Here is a 26,318-nt window from a genome sequence, read left to right as displayed (position 1 = left end):
CTATTGCCTCCCAGAAATCTCAACTAGAAAATGAGAAAATGAGTTATGGTGCCTTGTTATACAGACAGATTCTTCAAATTTTATAGGGAAATCAAATTATGATTCTTTTCCTTGACCAAGACTTCTAATTATCCTAAATTTATTTTTTATGTTCATACTTCCTTTGCACTCTTCCTGGGTCTGTTGTTTTTTTGTTTTCATTTGTTTGTTTGTTTGTTTGTTTTCCTTTTCTTTTGGCGGTCAGGTGGTAGTGGTGGTGAAATTGAAGGGAGGAACTGGGTCTGTGGGCTGATATTTCCATTTAGGTTTTCCTCTTAAATAAATCCCAGATTCTCAAACTCCGAAGCCAACGATGCGATGTCTTTGTTGTTGGTCCATTTATGACAACCACCTCATAAGCCAAATGGCTACCCTATGTCTTCAGTGTTCACACAGGGGAAGTTTGGGGGGGCAGGGGATGGTTATGTATCAAAAACCCTATCAGTGGCATATGGCATATCCTATTTCATGATCAAAGTACATAGTTCTCATCCAAAGTATAACAAACTACTGTATAATAATTTACTACGTCTTCGGAAAAACATTGAGGATGTATAGTGAAAAAAAAAATCGCACAGAAAGCTATTTTGTTAATTTTTAATGATGTTTCTAAGCAGTGCAAAATAACATTAAACATGCATTAACGTTTCCTTGAATTGATTTTATGAAAGAATTTTGATTTGGGGAGTTAGGGAAGTATAGGCTAGTGACACAGCCTACAGCCAACATAGTCCATATAGGGAGAGGCATATACCTTGTGGTTAGGACCACTGACACTGTTATCAGACCGCCTTGTTTTCCTAGCTCTGCTACTTGGTAGTTGCATCTTAGTCTCACTTGTAACATGGATATGATCATAGCATGGTTGGAGACATTGAGATAATTCATGTAAAGCACTTAGCACAGTGCCTGGCATATTCAGCACTTCAGATGACGTTCACTAACATCATTTTTATGATTTTTATTTTCCTTTCTACTGCCAATCTCATGGACTAAACAATAAAACCAAAACTGAGTTTCTAATATCAAGAAGATAAATATGGGTGATTTCAGACAGCCAGTAGGGAGATTTCAGGATATGTTACAAACTTATTTCACATGGGTTTGAGTTAGGAAAATGAAAAAGCCAAAAAGCCTGAATAGGAACAAAATTATAGTAGTGGATTTTGTGTTCTGGTAAGAAAATTTAGGGAAATCTCAAATATATGCAGATTACATAAGGCTCATGGATTAATGATTTTGTCCCCTTAAACCCTTTCTGGGAAAACTAAATATACTGGGTGAGTCTTAAATATTATAATCTACCTTCATCAATTGTCAAACAAGAAAAATCATAGCCGTACTTCTCTGTTGCAACTTACCAGTAGTAGGGTCTTTTGAGTGAGGTTGTTCATTTTTCTTGTGCTTTACTGAGGCCTATTTTGAAATTTACAGGTGTGAATACCTGTTAATTAATGCAAAAAGAATTTAAACCACAAGGACCGCATTAGATATTTAACACATTTCAGACCCTAGATTAATTGATTTTTTTTTATTAGTTTCAGGTGCACAAGACAAGGTGTAATACTTAGACGTTCATCATTTATATCCCTCACACTGTGAACCCCTCTCCCCCCATCCACTATCCCTCCGACGTCGCACTAAGCCATCACATTATATATATATATATAAAATTATACTTGGCATTCATTATTGTTCAGCTTCTGGTGTACAGTGCCGTGATCAGGCATCTACAGCATCCCTGAGGTGGTCTCCCAAATGGGACACGTGTCCATCGGATACCCTACAAAATCTTTACCACATTATTGATTACGTTCCCCAAATTAATTTTCAAAAACCCTGAGGTCATTTTGTGGTTACCGACTGTTTTCTAATCCCCTCACCTTCCCCCTTATCCCCACCCGCCCGCCCATCTAACAACCCTCAGTTTTGGGGACAAAGTGAATTGATTTTTTAAAGGGTTGCATCAGAGTAATGCAAAGACTTGGAGGGAAATATTAAAGAGATGAAGTTATAATGAGACAATGCCTTCTGTTTCCCTGGTTGGAAAATTTGGGACTATGTTAAGTAATCCAATTCTTGTCCACAGAAAAAGGCTAACATGATTTTGAAGGAATCATATGTCTTTGCAAAACAAAGTAGGGATTGCCTTTATTTAAGGGGGAAAAAGACATTCAGACCACTTGATGATTCCAACACTATTCATGAGTGCCGTGCTGACATTCTATAGATTGATGGAGCCTTCAAGTGTGGAAATACTGAGTCATACAGAAGATGAGACGTTGTAATAATGAAAAAAATATTTATGCAGTCAGCAGATTGTCATTTAAGGTGGTTTCGATTATAACAGTCACCCAACAGAGACAATGTTAGGTTGTAAATTATTCTAACCACACAATCGTTTGAAGGCAAACTTAAAGTAAATCGGTGTGCCCCAAATCCTTTTATTTATTCTTCCTCCCCCCTTCTCTTTATCCTTCTCCCTTTTTTTGAAAGGGGAAAGGAAAACTATTGACTCTGTATCTAAACATGATACTAGTAAACATGAGGAAAAAAATGAAGGCAGACATAATCTTTCTTTAGGAAAGTGTTGCTTTTTCCCAGTACATAAGTGCCAAAGGACCTAGATAGTGACTTGTGGTTCTATGCGTTGCTTCTTTGTCTTCTATTTGTGTTCTCTCCCCTTATGTAGTTTTGTAGATTGTCTTAATGTCTCCCATCAACGGCTGACTAATTGTGTCTGTTTGTGATGTTACTCATTGTTTTATAAAATTATTTGACAAGTTGAAGGGACAAGAAATGAAATCAGTACAGCTGTTTTAGTAACAATTACAGTTTAAAACCATATTGGCTTATTTAACCATTCTATTTCTGACATCCAGCCCAGACTTACAACAGTTTTAGATCAAGGATCGAGAAGACAGCCTGTGATCTGAGCACCCCCACAAAGCAATCAGGCTGTGTTTCTCCCCACTTATTGAATCCCCTTACCTTCGTGTTTTGGTATTTGGTGTCAAACCAACTTAAGAGCAGCCATTATTCTGAGTCTTTACTCTTACAAACAAACAATTAGGCCTCAGAACAAAAATAAAGGAAACTGAAGAAAATGACTTCAAGTGGGTGTAGGCTGAAGGAGTTATGCTAATTGCCCAGATCAGAAATTAGTCGACTGACTATCTTAGAACCAAATCAGTCACATTTTTTTGTTTTCTCTTTGATAAACTTCTTCCTAAACATTTTATCTTTGAGTTGGAATTTATACATGTTCACATATTTTCCTTTTTTCACTATTCTTTTAAATGTATCTATAATTTTTATTGCTATGAAGTATGGATTTTTTTATAAGCCATCTTAAATATTTTCTGGACGAAAATGTGATAAAAATAAGTAAATTTATAAATAGAATATAGGTTTGTACTATTAGCTATGAACTGACTATTCTATTTTACTAATAATAGTAGGGTCAATTTTTAACCATTATTTATAGCAATTCCACTATGGAATACATTTGAAAGTAACACCAGAATTTGTTCACTACTTTAGCCCCAAAAGTATCATTTTTGTTGCTGAAAAGTATTAACTGAAGTGCTAGTGAATGCCCCAAAGATTGGTTACATGGTTTTCCCACAGTATCCACTCCCTTTGAAATTAAAAAATAAAAATTAATTTTTTATTTTATTTTACTTTTATTTTATTTTATTCACTGATACTCCAAGGAAATATAACCCACAGTAACGATATTGTACTGTACAAATAACACCGCTCTAGTCTAGTTTTTGTAACCTACTGTGTTGGTTGGCATTTAGAAAATTGTGAGCTCAAGCACAGAATTTCCTTGGAGCTCAAGTGGTCCTTAGGCCATACCGCATAGTTGCCTATCTGGTCCTTTTGGTTTCTGTACCCAATGCATTGTAGATTATGCCCATTTTTTAAAGGTGACATGTATTAATGCTTTTCATTTTCCTCATTGTCACCTTTTCTAGGTCTACAGCATCAAGACAAGAGTAAGGAATCACCATGGTACTGAAACACAGTATTATCAAGTCAGGTTGGAGTGTGAATCCACAGGCCCACTGGGAAAAGATGCTGCCAGGATTTTCCATTCTGCAGTGGGACACGGTAGACATGGAAGTACAAGAGGAAGTGTCAGCCAGCTGACTTGGGTTTGGAGCCTTTTCTTGAGAAAGCAGAGTGGGTTCTAGACATTGAAGAAAAGCATTTTTGTTTGTTTGCTTTTTTTCCCCTCATCTGAGCCTTTGCCAACTGTGCAACTCTCTTTTTATTTTTGTCTTGCATTTATCAATACATGGTTTAATTTTTGTTTCATTTTGATTTTTTTGAACCAACCACCTTGTCAGGAAAAGATGAACCACAGATGGAAATGCTCATTCTTTCAGGAATACAGTGTGTAGCTCTACGTGCATCTATTTTTGTAGAAATACAGAAAGTTTGATTTAGTATTGATGGGCTATTTTTGAGGGATGTATGTTTTTTAATATTGTAAACATTGTTAAGTTCTGTTTAAAGAACTTGCTCTCAGAGAAGCACTGGCAAAAATGTTTAAAATGCTTGTTTTTAAGATGTCTGTGATATGCTCTGTGCTTTCTAGGTTACCTCAAGTGTTTGATAGTTTCTCCTTTTTACAAAAATAGCATCATAGCTAAGCCAATATAGTATTGTGTCACATTATCTCAGAGAAGATTTAATTCCACGCTAGTTTACTTAGCTTTGAGTTATATGTATAGCTTCAAAAGGAAGTTTTTAATGGCCACACTAAAGAAAGGATATTTCATTACTTTGATTTCTCCCAGAGGTTAAGAAAGTTTTGCATAAACTTTCAATCAGATGGAGAGTTTGCCTAGAACATATAATTCTTTTTCTAGTCCATCCGACTTTGATAAATAGAACCAGAGTTTTATCAAACTCCTGGAAAAAAAAAATGCATTTAACCATGCTACCTTTGAGTTCCAATGATTTATTTTCCTTTTTCCTAATTATTCATTTATGGCCATTTTTAAGGTCATATTTCAGTGGACTTTTTTTTTTTTCCTGGAGATAGTTTGAAGGGATAATATTTGGGCAGGTACTAGACACATCACAAAGACTTTAACTGAGTGGCTGTTTCTGATAATGTTACCTATCATTGTGAATTGAACCTAATATGCTGTATATGTAATATTTTAAACACAAGTTTTTGCAATTTTTTTTTTTTTTGGTTTAAATCTGGTTTAGGTGATTTAATTTTAAGAAAAAATAGGGAAAATGAATTTTAAATTTGGATTTATGCCACACTTACTGAAACTGGTTTAATAAATTGACAATTTATTATTTGAAATTTATTATTGAAAACCCTGGATTCAACTTGACATGACCCTCAGAATCTAAATTAGGTGAAGATGTAATTATTGTTAAGACCCTGCTAGGAAAAAATTAGGATTATGAAAGTAGCAGTTAAAGACAGTTTAAGGGCTTTTAATGAAAAGTCTATTCTTTCTTTCAGCTGCTTCCAGAGAAGGGTCATGTTAAAAAAATTGATGTTATATAGAAATTTTTATTTGGTAAAAACGTTTCTACAATTTTCCCCATCCCTGTCCTCAGCCACATGAAATACAATGTTTAATGAAATACCACTTTCAATCTTAAATTGTATAAATCACGTATGTGAATGTTACAGATATAAAAATGACACAACCTCTGCTTAGCTAGGCAGAGTTCTTACAGATAAATTTCAAATATTTCCCTTAGCTCTATTTTACATACTAGTTTTCTTTCCTGATGCATCTCATGCATTATACATCTATAACACTGTCTTACTGTGTTCTCCTCACTTCTTACATTGCTTCTTCTTAACCAGACTTTCCTTAGCATAATACACATTTTTACCTAATGTGAGATCCAAACTTAAAGTATCTTCCACTCACTGATGATATCAACTTGGATTTCTAGGGACTGGCTTGGTTAAATTATCTATATTTTGATTTACAATTTGATTTGATACAATTATTTGTAATTTGCCCAAAGCTGTGGAGCACAGAGCTGAATGAGTCTATACAATTGGTTTCATCTTGTATCCTCCTGAGTTTTCAAAGACAAGTATTTGATAGTTCACATAGGATGACTCACTGAGGATTACTTATTTTTCTCCTGTAATCTATTAACTTCCTGTGCATTTTCTCTTAGAACGGTGGTGTCCTCCATCCCATTCAGATCATTCAAATTGGACTTTCCCAATTTAGAGAAGAAAAGTATTCACTCTCTGCTCTTTTCCTTATTCTTTACCGAATTGAATTAAAAGAGAGCAGATGATTCGACTGCTTCACCCTGAAAAGAGACTGGGCCTTGTGTGACTCTTGGCAACTATAAGATGAAATATGAAATACTTTGCTCTGGAGGCCCCCCAACAGTTGGGGACCTGAATTCTGCTTTCCACAGGAAAGATTTGTAAGTGAGCTATTCTACTGAGAACAGGCCCAGGTGTTGTTAGCGTATGGCAAGGATTAGATCCTTGATACGCAAGGAGTGTATCGAAATCTCAGTACAAAGTGAATGAGTACATGTTTCTCTGTAATGGTCTCGCATCCCCTTGTTATGACCATATTAATGTTACCACCAGAAGTTATAAAAAAGGATGAATTGTAATTTGGCATGATATTCTGAATTTACTTTAAAATGCTAACACTCTCTGGGTCTGGTTTCCTCACATCAAAATGATGCTGTTGAACTTTGTTGGCTTTACAGTGGTACCTCAGTTTTCAATCATAATCGGTTCTGGAAGTCTGTTTGAGTTCTGAAATGTTTGAAAACCTAAGCACGGTTTCCCCATAGAAAATAATGTAACATGGATTAATCCATTCGAGACCTTTAAAATCAACCCCCTAAACTTCAAATTTAGCATGGATTTTACTGTCTAATCACACCATAGACCTATAAAATTTACAGCATTCATAAATCGAAATGTTTGTCAACAGAGACGTTCGAAAACTGAGATACTACTGTATTGAGAACTCCCACCTCCCTCCCTAATTTCACTTGGAACCACTATACCTTTGACTAATTTACAAATGAGACATTATCCAAACTTTCTAAAGATCTGTGAGTTAAACCCTAGAAAATCATCTCATTTATTTAACATCTAATGTATGCTTCCTTCCAACACTAAACTACAATGAGCTAAGGAACAAGACAGATCTCAGCAGGTTATTGGTCCCTCATTGTTTATTTGAAAAAGAGTCTCTAAACTTTTTAAGAGAACAATGTTTCTTCTTAAGAAGGTTAACCATCCCTTCTAACTTCCCCCTGTAATTTTTCGCCTTTCCCTTTCCTCTTAAAATTACTTACATAATTATTTTAAGCAAAAATGGCCAGGATTGCTCTAAATTTTGTAAATGACAACTAGTGGATTGCTAATAATTGAGCAATTAATTTTTTTAACTTTATAACAAACTTAAAAAAACATTCTAGCCTGGCATAAAACATGCTGTGGAGGAGTTTGTTATTCATTATGCAAATAGTATTTGCCCATTCCTACTTTAAGACCTGTAGAACATGTGACAGAATCTATCTAGCTTTTACATTTGCTATCTGGTTTTATGTTACATCTGTACTTTAAACTGGCAATCAGAAACTATTTTTCAAGAAACTGCATTTTATTCCTTACTGAGTGTCCCTTTGTTAGATAATATTTGCCAAATTAAGTCAATGGGGCAGTGGCATTAAGTGATGGAAAAGAAAGTATGTATGTGTAAGAGTTGTGACTAGGGGTTGAATAGAGAAGCAGAATGAATTAATGGAAAAAAGCATTGGCTTGGGCATTAAGGCATTCTCCAAATTCTAGCTTAGCCACAATAAGATGTGTGTGATTTGGGGTTTCGTTTATTTATCTCCTGAATAATTGGGATAATAATACCTAACTGGCCGGCTGTGAAGGTTGGAAATCATACATATGATAAATCAGCTGTCTCATAGTAGATGTTTAATAAATGCTAGCTACCACACGTGTCTATCAGTTGAGTAAGTAGATCATAAAATTGAGCTCCCAAAGTGTCCCTTCTCTTTACTCTCCATACCCATTTCTGTAGCAATCACATAGATACAGGACTGTGCTTTTCCGTAACAAATTATTGCAAGATAATTTTTGCCTTCTACTAGGTGTTGAAGATAAAATGTAAATTTATTAATTATCTCTAATATTTTAGTGTGCCATTTATGAAGGAAAATAAGTTAACCTCTTAGTGGTATGTAGGTCCAACTCTGAATTTTCTTGCATATTCTAAAATTCTATTCATTCAGGACTGTATGGATTATTTTCTCCAATACTAAGGCGACAGTTTCATTAAATTACCAAAGTTTATATTTTTCAGTTATATTTTGGGCTTCCTTAGCACCTGGAATAAAAACATCTCTTTTGAAGTTATCCATTTTTTTTTAACTTGCCTTGGAGGAAAAATTGCAAAATATGGTGGAAAAAAATCATCCGCATGAAAAGGGGAGGAAAAAAAACACACAACCCTTTACGATCTCAGTCAGCAGATTTACTCTACTTCAGAAAAAAAGAAACAACTCTATTGGAAGCAGATGTTGACACTGTGTCAGTTATTGAAGATGGAAAGAGTTTATTTGAACCGTTGCAGTTACAAAGGGGTATTGATGGCAGTTAGAATTCCTGTGATTGATCACCTTCGCAACAGACAGAAGGACAGCAGAAAGCAGAAACTGTTTGAGACCAAGATTGAAATCAGCCTGCCTGTTTTAATATGCAGGACCCTAAGGACACAGTTTTAGTTGTTGTTGTTGTTTTGTTTTCTTTCATTCAGGATAAAAGAAGCATCTTTCAGAAAATTTAAGGCTTGTTTGAGAAAGAAATTAAAATTTATTTCCTAAAGTCATGGCTCAAGAGCCCTTTAAATCTAGTATTAAAACTATTATTAAAGTTGTTTTAGAAAAATGAGGTGAAAGATTCAGTTCAATGATGTATGCTGAAGACAAATATGTAAACTATACAAAAGTGGATGACTCTGGTGATGGGGGTATGGGTGGGGCCTGCAAGGAAACTTCAGTCTCAATAGCTTCAAAATGTTAATTACCTTCCTAACTTGGTCATGGAGGAGGTTTGTCACAGAACAGACTTTCAGAATTTTTCTGTAGGTTTTTTTTTTTTTTCTTTTAGTGCTTTCTGGGAATTTTGCCTTATACACTTTTCCAAATTATTCATTATTATTATTAAAATATCTTAATTTTCTCATTTCTTTTATTGTCCATTGTGCTTTTTGTTTAGTTGAAAAATATTTTTTATAGTTTCGCATAACTGATCAAACTAGTTCTCTTGAAATTGCAAATTAATTGGATCCAATAAATTTATCAGAATCCCCCTTTAAAATTCCGAGAAATAATAAGTGTAATTTGCCAATTCTGTTGTATAAGTAAACAATGACACCTTTTAGAAAAGGGCTGGTCACTATCAATTAACTTCCTTTTTAACAGTGTCTGGACTACTAAATTTTGGCCTAAGAAGAACTCTTTTAGAATACGAGATTCCTTAATTAGCTTTTTTCATTTATGCATAAGATGTGAACTTTTCTAGTAATATCTCTTTATACTAATAAAGATGTACATTTTTCAATGCTGTGGCTAAGACAAAAATTAATAATGAATATTTACATACTTGATTTAATTTCTTAGGATATTTACAATCTTAGATATAATATCTGATTTAAAATTACTATTCCATACATTTTTCTGGATATACATTGTAGGGAAACGTTTCCATGTGAATTCATTGAGTCATTTTAAAGTGCATATATTGAAAGGAAAACATGGATTTAACTTGTTTTCATCGTATAAATCTAGATAGGCTGATATACTTTCATTTAAAAAAATGCACAGTGTGGTGAACTTAATATTTGTCACTTGATTAGGTAAACTGAAAACTAATGATAGAAATATTATCTTGCAATATTGAAATTCCAGATCTGTTAGTTTTATGAGTAATTTCATGCTATCTTAATTTTATATTTCCAGAAAGACAAATTAATTAATCTTAATGTTGTCATTTTCAATTTATAAAAAATATGTATAATTCATGAAACGTTTAGCTTTACAAGCTAATTATAAAATCATATGTTTTTTTCTGTTTTTCTTGGGGTTGGGAAAGAGATGTTTTCATATCTCTATTCACTTTTCAAATGCAGGTCTTATACCTATGTGTTGATGATATAAGATAATCAAGGATTTTGTAATAACAGATGTCATCTTCAATTTGTTCAATAAATAATTTAATGTGACGTTAATGTTTATATTTAATGTAGCTTTTTGGTTTTGTCTGAATTTCTTGACAGTTAACTAAAGCTTTCTGTTTTTTTCTTATTTAATTAAGCAACTTATAAATATCTTTGGAAATTAAAACATCATAGTATTTTTTTGTTTGTTTAATGAGGTTAATTTCGAGAGCCAAAGAATGGATATGTTACAGTGAAGAATGGATCATAAAACAAGCGTTTATAATGGAAGAGCAAGTGAAATGGGCTATATTAATTACATAACGACAAGAAACTTATGAACTTTTTTAATACAATGCTTTAAAGTTATCCATTCACTCTTTGAGAGAAGTGTATTTTGTTTTGTTTTTACATTTGTTGATACAGAACTTGGTATAAGTAGTATGGAAAAACAAACAAAACTTTCCTAACAATTCATTGACATTGAAGAAATACACCTAGAAAGAAGTCCAAGACCTTATATTTTTAAAGGAAGCTGGAGTTTCCCCACATGAGTCTAATGTTTTATTAAATAAAATCCTCATTGTGAAAGCGCAAAGCCTGGAAATCAGTATTTAAATCAGTAGACCCTCCAGCATTACAGGTAAAATAATTTGGCACAGACTTCTGAACAGGCTGCCATATTTAGACTAGACTACTGTTACGGGTTTTCTATGGATGCTGTAAACAATGACCACAAATTCGGTGGCTTAAAACAACATAAATTCATCTTAGGGCTCTGTAGGTCAAACATTCAGCCTTGGTCTCGGTGGGCTAAAATCAAAGTGCCGGCTGCATTCATTCTTGGGTACTCTGAGGGAGACTTTGTTTTCTTGCTGATTTCAGGGTCTAGAGTTCTTGGCTAATGTCCCCCTTTTTCCATCTTCAAAGCCCGTAACCGCTGGTCAAGTCTTTCTTACTTGGCATCACTCTGAGCCTCTCTTGCCTTCCTTTTACATGTTTGAGGACCTTTGTAATTACATTGGCTCTACCTGGATAATCCAAGATAATCTCCCCATCTCAAGGTCCTTAAATGATTGCATCTGTAAAATCCTTAAATGTTAGGTAACATATTCACAAATTCTGAGGATTAAGATGTGAACATTTAGCAGGGGAGGCATTCTACCTACCACAATTACTATTAGATTTCAATTATTATTTTTTATCAGTCTTGTAATCTAAGAGGATTTACTATGTCACTGGAACTAGCAAGGCTTGTTCCATGTTTGCCGTGCTCATTTGTGTAGGATTCATTTTCATTCACTTAAATAACTGCATATGAAGGAAATTCTTGTTGCTATTTCAAACATTTCACGTGGTTATTGTAGTGCCTTGGGATCCAAAGGGTTATGTGGTATTTATTTCAGACAGGCACTCAGGGGGGTGGAGAGCAGGACATCTGGTGCAGATTCTTCCTAGCTGAAGTGTGTTTTCTTTGGGGACAATCACTACCATTTAATTGTTTTGCTTCCTTTTTTGGGAACATATGCCCATTCTGTGATGTTCTAAGTCTCCAAGCATCTCATTTGACCTGCTTATCCACATTTAACTAAATATCTATATATGACCACACTGACGTGGTAAAGCTTTTACATTTCTGTCTAGGTTGAATCATTACATCTGTTATCAGTTAAGCCGTGGAAAAACTGTTATGGAATGCAAACGTGTTATGATACATTCATTTAATGTGTAAAGTAGGTACCAATACTCTAAAATGCTGTTGATCAATAAATGAGCTAGGTTTGATTAAAAACAACACGCAAGCACAACTGTTTTACTTTCCATACCAAGTTTGGCTGTGGCTGAATGAAGAACACCGGCGCTGATCTTCACTTTGCACTTGTACAAGAGAGTATTTGCAGGAAGCCAAATATAGCAGCAGAGGATTTACTATCTTGCCAAAAAATACAAAATCTGTTCCCCTTTAAGCACGACACTCTATCCTTTTCTTGTGGATCTTGCTAAAAGGGAAATATAGTTTTAAACAACCCCATTCTGCTGGAAGTTTCTTAATCTTTAACAAATGGGCTGTGTGTGGTTTTGTGGTGTTTTATGTTTCCAAAGGAAAATGGCTACATGAGAAATCTATCCAGTGTTACCATTTTTTCTTACAAAAAAACTTCTAACTCAAAAATGAGAACCAACAGCAACAAGGAAAATCACACTTTGGTGTCTTCAGAACTAACGAGGATCACTGAGTGATGATTTGTGTTTCATTTTGTATTGAATCAAAGATAATTTTAAAAAGTGGCTTCAACCAACCAGGTGCTTTCTTTGCCTTAGAACATGGGTGTTTTGCTCTGTATGTTGTCTGATAGATAGCTGGAGTAATCCAGATTTCTCCAAAATGTGGGTCATGACAGTGACTCTTCTGGTCGACTTATGATGTATATACAAAAATTTTAAAACAGTTTTGTAAACATCACCAAGAAAATAAGCTTTGCACAGTAACAGCTTTACCAGACATCTCCGTGTGGGATTTTCAAACAAACACAAGGCTGTTTGGAAATACTTGGTATATGTAAATATGCAAAATATGCTGAACAGTGCTAGCAGCTGTAGGGTGTACACTCTCATCCTTGAGCAGAATATTTTGGTGGCGGTGGTGGTGATTTTTTCCATCTTTGCTTGTCACCGCCCCCCTCCCCCCCCCCGTCTCCACCCACTCCCCCATCCACAATCTCCTCCAAAAGCACATACTTCACACCCTTCCCCCCTATTTCCACACTGCCTCAAAGAAAATCATTTCAGTAGATTCCCACTGGAAAAGGTGGGTGGTGCCTTGAAGGAATGTGTGAGTTACACAATGTTGTAAAGGCTGAGCTCTGGGAAACTTGCTTGCACTTGCTCTGACACCAGCCTCGCACACAGCCCAGACACTCCACAGGCCAGATTCCATTAAGGCTTGTCATTGCAGGGGAGCAAGCGTCTAGTTGAAAGTGGCCTCCTGCCATGATGATCCCAGAGATCACAAAGTAATCATTTTAAGTGTGTGCTATCAGGTTCTGTAACATTAAGATACTCATTCATTTATGAAAATAAGCATACGCCTTTCTGCCTGGAGCCAAAAAGGAAGGGAGGACCCAAGAGAAAAATGAAAGTTTCTTCTCACAGGATTTTGACAGATTGGAGGTTTGGAGAAGAGAAGGTAGCAAATGTGGAGAGAGAAACCCTGGGTCCTCAGACCAGTTTCTCTGGTTATTTGTTGATACCATTCAGCCCCATGTTTCCTCAGTTTCCTTATCTGTCAGGTGAAGATGAAATAAGAAATGTAAACTCTTTTGAAAGAACTAAAAATACTACATAGCTACAAAGAGATAGGAGCTGGTATTTATTAAGTCTTCTATATACTATGAACATTAAGTGAACTTATCTCAAAGAATTCTCACCAATATCAATATGTAGATATCACAGCATTATTTGGGAGGCTGTTAACAATATATTAAAAATAAATGGAAATTTGAATTTTAATGATGCTACTTAGAAGCTGTACATCTTTGGACAATTTCCTTAACCTCTTTAAATCTCAGTGTGTTCATCCATAAAATGAAGTAACTATTTCATTTAGTAACTATTCCAATATTTAAAAGTAACTATTTCATAGAGCTGTTCTGGAGATTAAAGTATGTCAATCATTTAGCACTGAATACTATGGATTTTCTTTTCATCTTATTTTTCAGTAATTTTAGGGAATTGAGGAAATCATCCGTTAAGCACTTGCCCGAGGATATTCAGCTTACAAGTGACAGAGTTAGGATTCAAACTCAGATTTAACCAAAAAAAGAATATTAGAGCACCACACTGGCCCCTCCTCCCCTGTAAATTTTTGCTATTGTCCATCTGAACTTCTCTGCTGTGAGCATATTTTAATAATCTCTTAGCCAACTGGGATAAAAGAGACAGTAGGAGGAACTGACAATGACCAGAAAGAGCAGGGTGCTTTAGAAGGACGAGCAACAGTAATGTAGCTTACATGAGCCAAAAGAGTTATGACAGATTTTGCAATTGCAGAATAATTTTTGTAACTTGGGGATACAAACTAATTCATTCAACATATTCTTCTGGGCTGAAGGGTCATGGTTATTTTTCTACTCAGGTCAACCTCAAATCTCATTAAAATAATGAATAATGGGTTGGAAGAATTATAACTTTTTGTGTTGACATCTTGTTTTTTATCTGAAAATGTCAACCCCCTAATATCTTTAGGGATGAGTTCGTGTTTTGTCTGCTAAAAAACAAACAAACAAAAAATCAAAATTATACATTAATCCTTTTTTTTATAATTAAGGTAATAATATGTATGAAGAATCCTCATTTCTCACACCCTGAGTGTGTGTTGGGGGAGGAGTCAAAGTGATAGAACAAATCATTTAAAAACACACAATATCTTAACTTTCAGCTTCTCTGTCAGAAAGCTAAGAATTTGGTTTTAATCTTCTTACCCTTTATTTGTCAGTTGTTTAATGTGGGAAAAATTACTCTTCCCTACTACTATTACTACTACTACTACTATCATATATATATATATATGTATATATATATATATATATATACTATCATATATATATCATATATATATATATATACATATATATATACACACACACACACACACACACATACACATATGAGTGAGTGTGTATGTGTATATGTGTGTGTAGTAATACCTACATTATAATAGATATATGGGTTACGTGATATAATGTATAAATACCTTTTAAATGCTGGACTTCCTAGGATGCTTAGAATTTCATATATCAATTACTAATGACCCCAGTTTATTAGGCACCGGCCACAAGAAACTTCACAAAAATTGCCTCATTAAATCCTCAGCACAACTTTCCAAGGTGGGTGTTTTTCTATTCCCACATTCAGATGAGAAAAGTGAGTTGTAGAGATTTTAATTAATGTGCCCAAAGCAGAATCAAGAATGAATGCTCAGTCTGTGTAAATTCAAAGCTAATTTTTTCCCCTCTATGCCAAGTTGCCTCTCAATCTACTACACAATTAATATTGAGTAACTACTGTTCGTTCACATTTACATATAAAACATATGTAAGCAAGAGTATAAAGTCCTACTCTGAGTGATTGGATGCTTGGCATCTAAACTTCTTATAACATAAATGAGCTGTGCTCCCTAAACTAAATTACTGGTCAGCTAATTTCATGACTGAGATATCATGATGAGTAATTGGAAAATCTAGTCCAATGTCTGCATCACAAATCAGATTATGATAAATTTGTGGAAGAGAGAGATAAACCCCATTTGCTTCTTCCTCCAAATTCCATGAAAAAGCAGAAGAAATCTCTCTGTTCCCAGAACCCCAGAACTTAATGTGTGTGTGTATAACATATTTTTTTCCTTCTCCATTTAGTTTTCCTATACGGTCAACTATATAGCCTAACAGTACTAATACAAGTAAAATAAAGTCGTGATTTTAATCCCTAGGGACTGTGGTCTTGAATTTATATGGATGTTAAATCCTTTCCCTTGACAGGTGACAGTGGCCATAGTGTCTGTACTGATTATTTGAAATAAGCCAAAACTGCTCTCTTATTAGGCAAAGCACATTCATAGAAACAAGTCTTAGAAATGTCAGCTTTTTCAAAGAAATATTCTTACATGCAACCACTGCTCCGTGTCCTATGCTGTATGTCTGGGCCTGTGAGGCCTCTGGACTTGTCTCTTTCTGGGCCCCATCATGATCCCTTTTAGACTTGTCAACAGAAATCAACTTTTCTGATGTTGATCTTTTTTATTGCATTTCCCAGAAGAGATTTTTTTTTTTTTTTTTTTTACCTGTTTTGACTTATTCGGTTGCTCATAATAGGTCTTTTCTGTCCCAGTCCTGCTGAACTCTGGCTCCTGGAATGAACCAGGATCAGGCTGTCCAGAAGCCTGAAAGGATTCACTTGAGAAAGGTAATCACCCAAGGGTTGATCTAGGATTCGTGGGGCCTAAAAGACTTACAAAAGTTGGGGAAAGGAGAACTTCTTAAGAAGAAAAAGAATACAAAATGAATACTAAATTATGCATGAAAGGCAATATTTATTTAGAATGAGAAATCACAACTAATACATTTGGAAAAGCTGATGGACACCATAAACATGAAATCCAAAAAGTCTTGTAAATTTGTATTGACTACCTGCCTAAGACACTTACAGGATATAACATACTACTCTTTCAACAACTAGCTTTTATCTTCATATTTCAAACGCATTTCTTTTTCCTTATCCTCTGTGTTTGGTGGTACAACACTCATAAGACTTGTTCAGAGAGTAATAGGCTCTTAGCCCCTTTTGAATCAGTACAGTGAGGGGTTGAAATATTCCCAGATGCCGTTCATACACTAGGACATGATTATTTAATTACACCTAGAAGTGTTTGAGAATGGTATGAATCAAAGTAGACATATCTGCCAACTCAATTTTCCCGTAGCTTGATCCCCACAGCAGCACAAGGGGAAAGTGTGATGGAGAGGACATCTGAATGGGAGTGTTCCTAAATGATTGTAGTTCAATAGCTTATTTTTGAAAAAAAATTGCTGGAACATATGTCGACATGAATGCTAGGATCATCCCTAGGCTTTGGAAAGGGCCTCTGCAAATAAGGGGTCCTGAAGCTTTAGTCTCATTAGCTCAGGGCAAATCTGCCTATTCACTTGCTGCTTAAACACATCCTGCATGGTGAAAATGGAAGCCCTACCTTCAAGAGCACTGGTGTGTGGCCTTGCATTTTTAATTTCCTAGTTCCTACCTGTTGCAGTACATTAAACTATAAATTCAAAGATGATAAGAGAATTCTATACTGAGTAGCCAAGATTTAAAAAGGCTTCAGGTTGAGAGAGAGAGAGAGAGAGAGAGAGAGAGAGAGAGAGAGAGAGAGAGAGAGAGGAAGACAAAGCCAAGCACATTTAGAAGGAATTCAACATGGACAAACAAGGAAAAAACAGTTTGTAAGATGACTCTGAACTGAAGAATTTATGTGCAAATAACCTGAAGCTGAGAACAGTGAGGAATGAGTTACCCCCTGGACAAAGCAGTCTTGTTTTTCTTAATAAAAAAAGAAAAAAAAGAAGAGGGAATAGATTTTTGCAACTATTTATGACCACAAACCAGAACTATATCACATGAATGAAGTCTTACTGTACAAATGAAGCATTCCTGACAGAATACTTTCTTAGATTATCTGGAAAAAAAATGGATTCCTGACCTAGTTCTCTCATTAACAACCTACATGCTTCTGGGGGGAAAAATCACTAAATTTCCTTGGTGTGTTTTCTCATCTATAAAATTGGAACTATAAATCTAGATAATCTCTACGGCTTTTTCTAGTTCTAAATGTTCTGTGATTCTACATGTATTTTCTTTAAATATAATACTATAACCTATTTAGACATCAGAATTCATAATTTCCTGGAGCTACAACACTTTGGAAAGAATAACCTAATCGGAAAAGATTATTTGACAACTTCAGATGTCAGTGGCAGTCTGAGCTATAAAAATTCAATAATGACAATGCCGTACAGAGTGGAACAAAGAAAAATTCCAAAGACTCTCTTTGCAACAAATGCCATTGGTATTTATGTAATCTGAAGAAGAAAAAAAAAAAGACACATGATTCCCACAGGAATTTGAAACCCTGGAATTTGTATTTTTAACATGGCTTATCCCTCACGGAGCCAATATTCAAACCTGTGTATAATTTAGACTTTTTGCTCATCCCATGTGTTCCATGTGCTGGTTTGAATTACTCAGTGGTGGAAAATAGAAATGTAGGGAAAGAAAAAGAAAACTTACAGTGTTTCTATTACTAATTATGTCAAACACTGTAGACAAAGTTAGAGACGTATCATCAAAGACATAAGAGCCTGCCCCCTACTCACTTAACTCTGCATGGTTTTAAAAATAAAATCCTTGTGATTTGTCCAGCTTAATTTTAACAACACCTATTGGCTTCTATGACTTCCACTGGGAAACTAATAATTGAATAAATTTCAATGTCAGTGAACATTTGTTGATATTTAATTTCCTGGTGTCCGAATTTCATGTAATTACCCACAGTCATTTGCACTCTCATGAGGAAGAACCATTTACCACGATAATCTGAAAGCATTTACCACCGTCTCATAATGCCATCTCACGTATTGAATAAAAGAGTTAAATAGATACAGTCCCTGTGCTCTAAAACCATCATTCTCTGTCTCCTAGGTCTGGCTGTACCACGTATTTGGCCATCTATTCTGTTTTGTCCAATTAATCTTATTTCCTTAATTTCTCACAAGTAAATGTCTGTTTCTCCTCAATTTCTTCCTCCTAATAAGTGCCCTAATGCATACTTTTCAGTTCTCATGCTCCTAATAGCTTTATCGTAGGTCAATTTTACACATGGAGCCTGATGCCCTCCTCACTGGGCAGTAATAGTTGTGTAATGAGGCCAGAATAGTCCACCCCAGGTGGAGGGAAGAATTGTTTCTTATTCTGAAAAGGGCAACCACATTTGTTTCTTTGCAGGCCTGGGGACTGTTTGCTCTCAAATCTCTTCCTGTCACTCCCAATTTTATACTCAGTGTCGTAGGAAGATTAACCCTAGGCACTGGCAGGAGATCAATGTGTGAGACCAGGTGGTAAGGAGAAGCCAAGATATTTCTCTTTCTCTCACTCTACTTGGATCACATCTCTGGTGTCAGCCGTCTCCAGCGGTGGCTGTAGTGCCTGCCTGCCACACTCCCAGATCCTGCCAGATACCCTTGGCCTCTGGCTCCCTTAATACAGTTTCTCCTTTTTGCTTTGATGATTTGGAGTGGCTTCCTGATGTTGCTAATGTCTGGTTTGCTTCACCATCTCCTTAGCTCTCCCATCACTGTGTAACCAGTTTCCTGCACTGAACTTGCTATTTTAGATACTCAGAGTAGTTTCTGTTTGCCTGGTGTGAAAGTGATGGATACACTTTTGCCGATAATGAACGGTCCCAGGAAACAAATGCTCAAGAAAGGGTTTGTAGAGTTCTTCACATGTTAGAGCATGAGTGTAGGAATGCCCACCTTGTAGGCACAAAGGGGAACTTTAGTAATTCATGGTGTGCAGAGGGGTCACAGCCACCTATAGTATCAGGGCTCTAAGAAACTAAGTGACCTGCTGAACTTGGCCACTGTGGCGGTGACGACGGTTATAAGTATTGTAGAGTTTGAGAAGTATGTGAGGCAGCACTGAAGGACTTGAAAAAAACAAACAAAAATTGACTCAAGATTTTGAACTCTTAGCTCAAAATATAGGTAGAAAAACAGCTTCATGAAAGCTCTAAATAAAATTTTTTAAATTCATTGTAGAAACAGGGTGGACATGGCTGAAGATCAGAACTCAAGTCTCATGGCATGGTTTGGAGAATCATGATGCAGATTGGTCAGGCAATTTGGTCCAGTTTCTTAGTAAGAAAGGGATGATTGCCTTAGACATGAGCAAAAACATTTGGGTGTTCTCAGAAGAAGCTGGAAACCCTGGGTTCCCATAAATTAAATGAATCCCCAAATTCATTCTCCAGTTAAAACAATCCGTTCCCTCTCTCTGAGAAAGTTTGTTCTTTTACATGCTCTACCCATTTTGCTCCTCACTGCCTCTATATGCAAAACCAGAGTCAGATTCCAATAAGACCCAAGGGAGAACCACTAATTATTTTGGGAGAAAATAGCCTACACATCACTGGGATTCCTCCTATTTACCATTTGGAACTTGAGAATCATCGACATCCTAAGCATGTTAGACTGAGGAGATGGAATAGAAAGCTATGGGTGGACCTGTTGGATATAGGATTTGATGTACTAAGTTTATTGGCTGCAAATGTCTCTAACAGTTTGCTTGGTGGACTGACTGAAGCATAGATATCACAAAGGGCTACGTTTAACAAGGTCAGGAAGTCAGAATTTCCCTGTAATTGTTTAGAGCAAGGAATTCAACAGACTTACAAATTTGGTAATGTTAGAATACAATTATTATGTGCAATTTGCTTTTTCTCCCTCTTACAATGTTGCCTGAAAGTCATAGAAACCCTCCCGTCTCTGGGGCTTGAGAAATGCGTTATGAGAAAAGAGGCAGAATCCTCTAAAACTTGGTGTTGGTGGTCATTTGTAGATTGGGGAATGATGGTGGTGGGAGTTGCCACCCTTGATGTAGTTAGTATATATGACTTTAATGAAAATTGTGGGATCCCAGGGTGACAGAGGCCAGATGTCAGCGCTTCACCATCAGTGATAAGGATGTCTCAATTGCCATAACTGCTGTAAAGATGAGCCACCATTTGGAGTGTTTTAGTCTAGGGTCTGGGACAGGGCTAATTGGTTACAGGGTCCTAGGAACAAAATAAACAATCATAAAATATTACTTAATCTATAGTACAGGAAATAAATTCAGTCTGGGGAGAAGTAATGGTGTCTGAGTCACTGACATAAGAAGTCATGGCCTCTCATCCAGTTCCTTCACCCAAGCTAGTCCATAAACCTGAACCTCCTGACTGAAGCGGCGACTGGGCCCCCTTGAGGAAGGCCGTCCAACACTGCCATGCGTACAGGCTGTAAATCCTCCTCCAAGCATGCCCTGGGGGAGAGGGGTGTATGGCCTTCTTGCCTGCGACTGTGCACTGAAGAAAGGGAAAATCCAGACATTGGCTCTGAGTTGACATTAATCTGAAATGCCATTATTGCCCAGTAACGCTTATGGAAATTGGCTGGTGAATGGAGTTTTGGCCCAAGTCTATCTCAAAGTGGGTCTAATGAATCCACAGATTCATCCTTTGGTTATTTTCCCAGTTCCTGATTACATATTTGTGTAAAGTAAATTAAGAAACTGACAGAATCCCTGCATTGACCATTATGATAAGAAGGGCCCTATGTTAGCCCTTCCTTGGTGTAATGAAATAGTAAACCAAAAGCAAAATCTCCACTCCGGAGGATTAAGGATGATGGAATAGTGCTTTCTAGGACCTCCACAGTTAACTCACCTACAAAAAACAAGAGAATGCTTATAGACCATTCTAAATTTAATCAGGTAATCACTGCAATTGTAACAACGGTTCCAATTTGTATCCTGAGTACAATAAATCAAAGCAGGCTTTGGAACTTAGCATACAGTTAATAACCTGGCTAGCAAAATGTTTTGTTTTGTTTTGTTTTTCTTCTTTTCCTTCTCCATAATAATTTGAAAGCATGACAAGAAACAACTCATTTTCACTTGTCAGACACAGTGGTATATTGTATGTATATTGTATAAGGTGTGAACGCCACCGTGTCTTAGGGCTATGTCAACTTCCCTACTGTTACAACAGCGAGACCTCACCACCTTGATCAGAATGTTTCTAAGAGCTCCCACTGGTCCACTTCATTGTTGTGGATTGAATCTGGTGGGGAGGGGAGTAGCAAGAATATCCTAAATGCCCAAGAAGTCATTTGTGTGTAAGGAGTCAGAGATAAAACAAATAAAAGTCCTGGATTCTGCCCTGTCCGTGGGGTTTCTTAGGGTGTGTTGGAATATTCTCTCTTGCAACTGGAGCCATGTATATCACAGGAGAAACAACTCCTGGGGTACAAAATGTGTTTTTATAGAAATAGACATATTTCAGAAATGGATTTGCCTTATCTGTTCACCTTGATTCTTCCTTTAGCACTGCTACCTATGCAATCACAGAATGCCTTACTCACAGACATGGTATCACATACCACATTGCTTCTAACTGAGAAACCCATTTCACAGCCAGAAAAGAGGCCAATGAGTCCATCAAATTTACTTAACTCATGCACCAGCTGATCTGGCGGAATAGTGGAATGGGTGAAGATTCAGTTTTGAGGCCACCCGGGACATGACAGCCTCCAAGGTTGGTTTAGCAGTCTTACAAATTTTGCTGAACTTGCTTTGAAATGGTGACTAATATGTGGTGCTCCTTTCCGTAGTCAGAATACACTGATCCGAGAACAAAGTCAAGGAAGTGGGAGTGACCCTTCTCATTACTGTATCTAAGACCTAAATGCAACAAGTCTAGATGGCCCTAGAAGCTCATTTTTTTTCTCCCCTTTTGGTATCTTGGAAGGTAGATGACTCAGTTGTACTGAACTCATACAGAGAAACAAGGTGGCCTTTAACTGACGTCTGCATTCCTGGCGTGAAGCCTTCCCAAGGACACTCAGTATGTAGAACTGGGTGATTTTTATGCATCTTCTGTAGCATTGTACCTGGGCCCACAGATAACCTTGATATATTTCTGAATTTTTACTGAAAATAGAAGTTTCCTATCTCTTCTTAGGTTAAATAATCAATCTGTAATGGAGTGTGGGCTTGAGGCTTAGTTGATGTCTTGGAGAGTTCTCAGTCACGCTTGCAGCCGTCTATCCTAGCATGGCCCCTTTGGTGGAACAGTGGCCAGGCTGCACTGAGATCATCTCTACTTTACCTGACCTGTGAAATAATGAGAGTTCGGGAGGCCGTGTGTGTTGTACTACCTCTCTATTGTCAGTTATTTGCCAATAAACACTACATATGTATATTTTCCTGATCAACCCTCTGTATACACAATAAATACATGTGTTGCTCATGGTATGTGTTTGGGGCTCCTCGCAACAAACCACCCACTGTGCAAGTTTTTGCTTTAACTTTCTGCAAACTTGAGCACAGCTTTGCTAGAGATCTCAGTTCCTAATGAAGGAACTAAGGTTTAACCAGGGGATACAATTGTTTTATCAAATTGGGAGTAAATTAGCACGTGGTTATTTTGCGCTTCTCTTTCCCTTGAACCATCAGTGATAGAGGGAGGTTACAAAACCAAGGGGAAAATAGATAGTTAATAGTTTGTGGCAAAAAGGAATATGTATGAAATTTAAGGGATTCTTAGTGTGCATCTTATTACTTTCATATTATATAGTGAAGATCAATGGAAATCATAGAAAACCTATAAAGCCATGGTCTTGGAATTTAGACCTGTCACAGATGTAAGTTTGATCACCCCAGTAGGTAATGAACCAGACCATCTGAGGCACAGGCTGAGGGCAAGAGTAACATAGTTTACAAGGAATAAATAACACAGCTCTTGAGTGCCTAAGACACTGTACCCTTAAGGCATGTTATGTGCTGAGTATGCTGGTTCTTTTTTTTAAGTCCTTTTTAAAAGATTTTTATTAAAATATAGCTAACATACAACGTTGTTATTAGTTTCAGGTGTACACCATAGTTATTCAACATTTATACCTAAAGAAGTGATCACCATAAGTCCAGCAGCCATCTGACACTGTACCATGCTATCACAGTGTTATTGACTATATTTCCTATGCGGTACACTACATCCCCATGACTTATTTAATTTATACCTAGAAATTTAGAAATCTATTCCCCTTTACCTTTTTCTCCCTTATTAAAATTTTCAATTACAATTGACATTCAGTATTACTTTATATTAATTTCAGGTATATATCATAGTGGTTAAACGTTTATATAATTGAAGAAATGATCCCCCTGACAAGTCTCGTACTCACCTGGCGCTGTTCGTATAAGGTATATTCAAAACATATGGTGAATGTTTAAATAAAAAAAAATTACAGTAAAAGACACATTGCCATTAATTCTTCTCAACGTACTCTCCCTTGCTTCGAACACACTTATCCCATTGTTCTTGCCACTTTTTGAAGTGGTTCTGGAAGTCCTCTTTTGTGAGAGTCTTTAGTTGTGCTGTCATGGCTGCCTCAATGCCCTGTATTGATTCAAAACATTTTCCGTTCCTGGTCATTTTAACTTTGGGGAAGAGCCAGAAGTTACATAGTGCCAGATCTGGTGAATAAGGTGGGTGAGGACACACCATAATGTGTTTATTTGACAGGAATTGCCATACCAGAAATGATGTGTGACATGGAGCTTTGTCATGATGGAAGATGAAGTAAAGACGCTCATGAAAGAGGACTTCCAGAACTGCTTCAGAAAGTGGCAAGAAAGATGGGATAAGAGTGTTTAAAGTGAGGGGGAGTATTTTGAGGGAGACTAAAGGCAATGTGTCTTTTACTGTAATTTTTTTTTTAATTTAAACATTCACCATATCTCTTGATCACATCTCATAGTTATTACCATATATTGACTATATTCCCTATGCTTTACTTTAAATCCCCATGACTATTTTGTAACTACCAGTTTGTACTTCTTAATCCCTTCACCTTTTTCACCCTGACCCCCAACCCCTGCCATCTATCATCCCAACAAATCTAGTACCCATCTGACACTATGCATAGTTATTACAATATTATTGACTGTATTCCATATGCCATGCCCTACATCCCCATGATTACTGTGTAACAACCAATTAGTACCTCTTCATCCGTTCCCCTTTTTCATTCACTCCCAACCCTCTCCCATCTGGCAACCAATATGTTCTCTGTATCTATGAGTTTGTTTCTGTTTTGTTTGTTTATTTTTTTCTTTAGATTCCACGTATAAGCAAAACTACATTTCATCTGTCTTTTCTCTGTCTGACATACCTCATTCAGTGCAATACCCTTTGCCAGGATAAGATAGTTTTCAGTCATTTTTTCAAATAGGTTTTCAATCCCGTGCTTTCTTTCTTCTCCTTCTGGTACCACTACGATGTGGATGTTGTCACTCTTGATGCTGTTCCAAAGGTTTCTTAAACTGTCCTCATTTTTTAGGATGTTCTTTTTTTTTTTTTTCCCTGTTCCGATTGCGTGTTTTCTGCGACCTTCTGCTACCTTCTTCTAAATTGATGACTCTATCCTCTGCTTCATCAAGTCTGCTGGTGATTCCTTGTAGTGCATTTTCCACTTCAGTTATTGTGTTCTTCACTTCAGATTGGTTCTATTTTATGGTTTCTATGTCCTTTTTTATGCTTGCTATCTCTTTGATGAAGTTCTCACTAAGTTCCTTGTGTATCCTTATAACCATTGTTTTGGACTCTGTCTCTGGTAGGTTGCTTGCCTCCATTTCGTTTAGTTTCACCTCACCCCTCCCTGGAGTTTTCTCCTATTCTATCTTGGGACATATTTCTTTGTTTACTCATTTTGGCTGCCTCGCTGTTTATTTGTGTATGAGGTAGATCTGCTACGTGTCCCAGTATTGGCCACGTGGCTTTATGTAGTCAGTGCCCTATGGGGCCCTGGTACAGTCTCCCTGGTCATGTGCTCTGGGTGTTCTAGGAGCATCCCTTGTGTAGGTGTGGGGACAGAGCCCCAAAAAGCAGTTTCCAGGCTCTCGGCCTCACATAGAAAGGTGCTGGCTCGGGTAGTAAATGGCCATCAACTGTGATCAGATGGCCATCAGCTGTGGCTAGTTGGCCGTCAGCTGTAACCCGTAAGCCATTGGCCACTAATATAACTGTCGTGGCTACGCTAGCAGAAAGAATGGGGGCTAGCAAGAGCGGATTGCAGAGAGGCGGATGCCACCGGTGAGAATATAGTGATATGACTCCCCTACCTATGGCTCCATGGGTGTTCCTTTTTGGCGTTCTTATGTGGGGAGTGGGACCAGAGACCCCGCTGGACGCCCCGCACCACAAATGGCGCAGCGAGCAGGGTCCCCCGCACGACACATGGCATAGTCGGCAGGATACGGTGCTGGCCAAAGCTTTCCGAAGGGCAGTGGAACAGTTTGTGCATATGAAAGCTCATTCTGAGAAAGACCAGGAGGAGCAGCTGCTGGAGGTCTTGATCCCCGTGGAGAGGTGGAAAGATGTGGATGGTTCCCCAACCAGCAGAGGCCGGAGAAAGCGAAGGCTGTTGCGGCGCTGTGGGCTAGGAAGTGCTTGCTGACGCAGCCTGGATGCAGGACTTGTCCCTGGAGGAAACGCTTGCTGAGTCCTCCGTGGGAGATGAGCGTGAGGTCAAGGTCATCCCTCACCCCCAGGACAGCCCTGGCGAATGACTATGGACTATGAGGAATTGCCTTCCATCCCTAATTTAATGGACGCTTGACTGTTTGGGAACATACCACCATGTAGTGGGACTGGTGGATGTTTGCTTTTGTGTCTTGACTGGCCGCCATTGATAATAT

General features: G+C 37.1%; 1 protein-coding gene across 2 annotated transcripts in view; it reads left to right on the top strand.

Moving 5' to 3' along the window:
* The window catches only part of VGLL3 (vestigial like family member 3), a 49,544-nt gene extending 40,265 nt beyond the window's left edge, over nucleotides 1-9,279 (top strand). The window contains exon 4 of one of the 2 annotated variants that reach the window (XM_081063581.1): nucleotides 4,023-9,279. In XM_081063581.1, coding sequence (XP_080919707.1) covers nucleotides 4,023-4,066 — 44 coding nt within the window. In that variant the 3' untranslated portion in view covers nucleotides 4,067-9,279. The remainder of the gene's footprint in view (nucleotides 1-4,022) is intronic. The other variant, XM_081063582.1, reaches the window with a different exon arrangement.
* Nucleotides 9,280-26,318: the final 17,039 nt, after the last annotated feature.

Source organism: Rhinolophus hipposideros (genome assembly GCF_964194185.1).
Source record: "Rhinolophus hipposideros genome assembly, chromosome: 2".
In the NCBI taxonomy this organism is placed as follows: domain Eukaryota; kingdom Metazoa; phylum Chordata; class Mammalia; order Chiroptera; family Rhinolophidae; genus Rhinolophus; species Rhinolophus hipposideros.
This window is presented reverse-complemented; position numbering and strand designations above follow the sequence as displayed.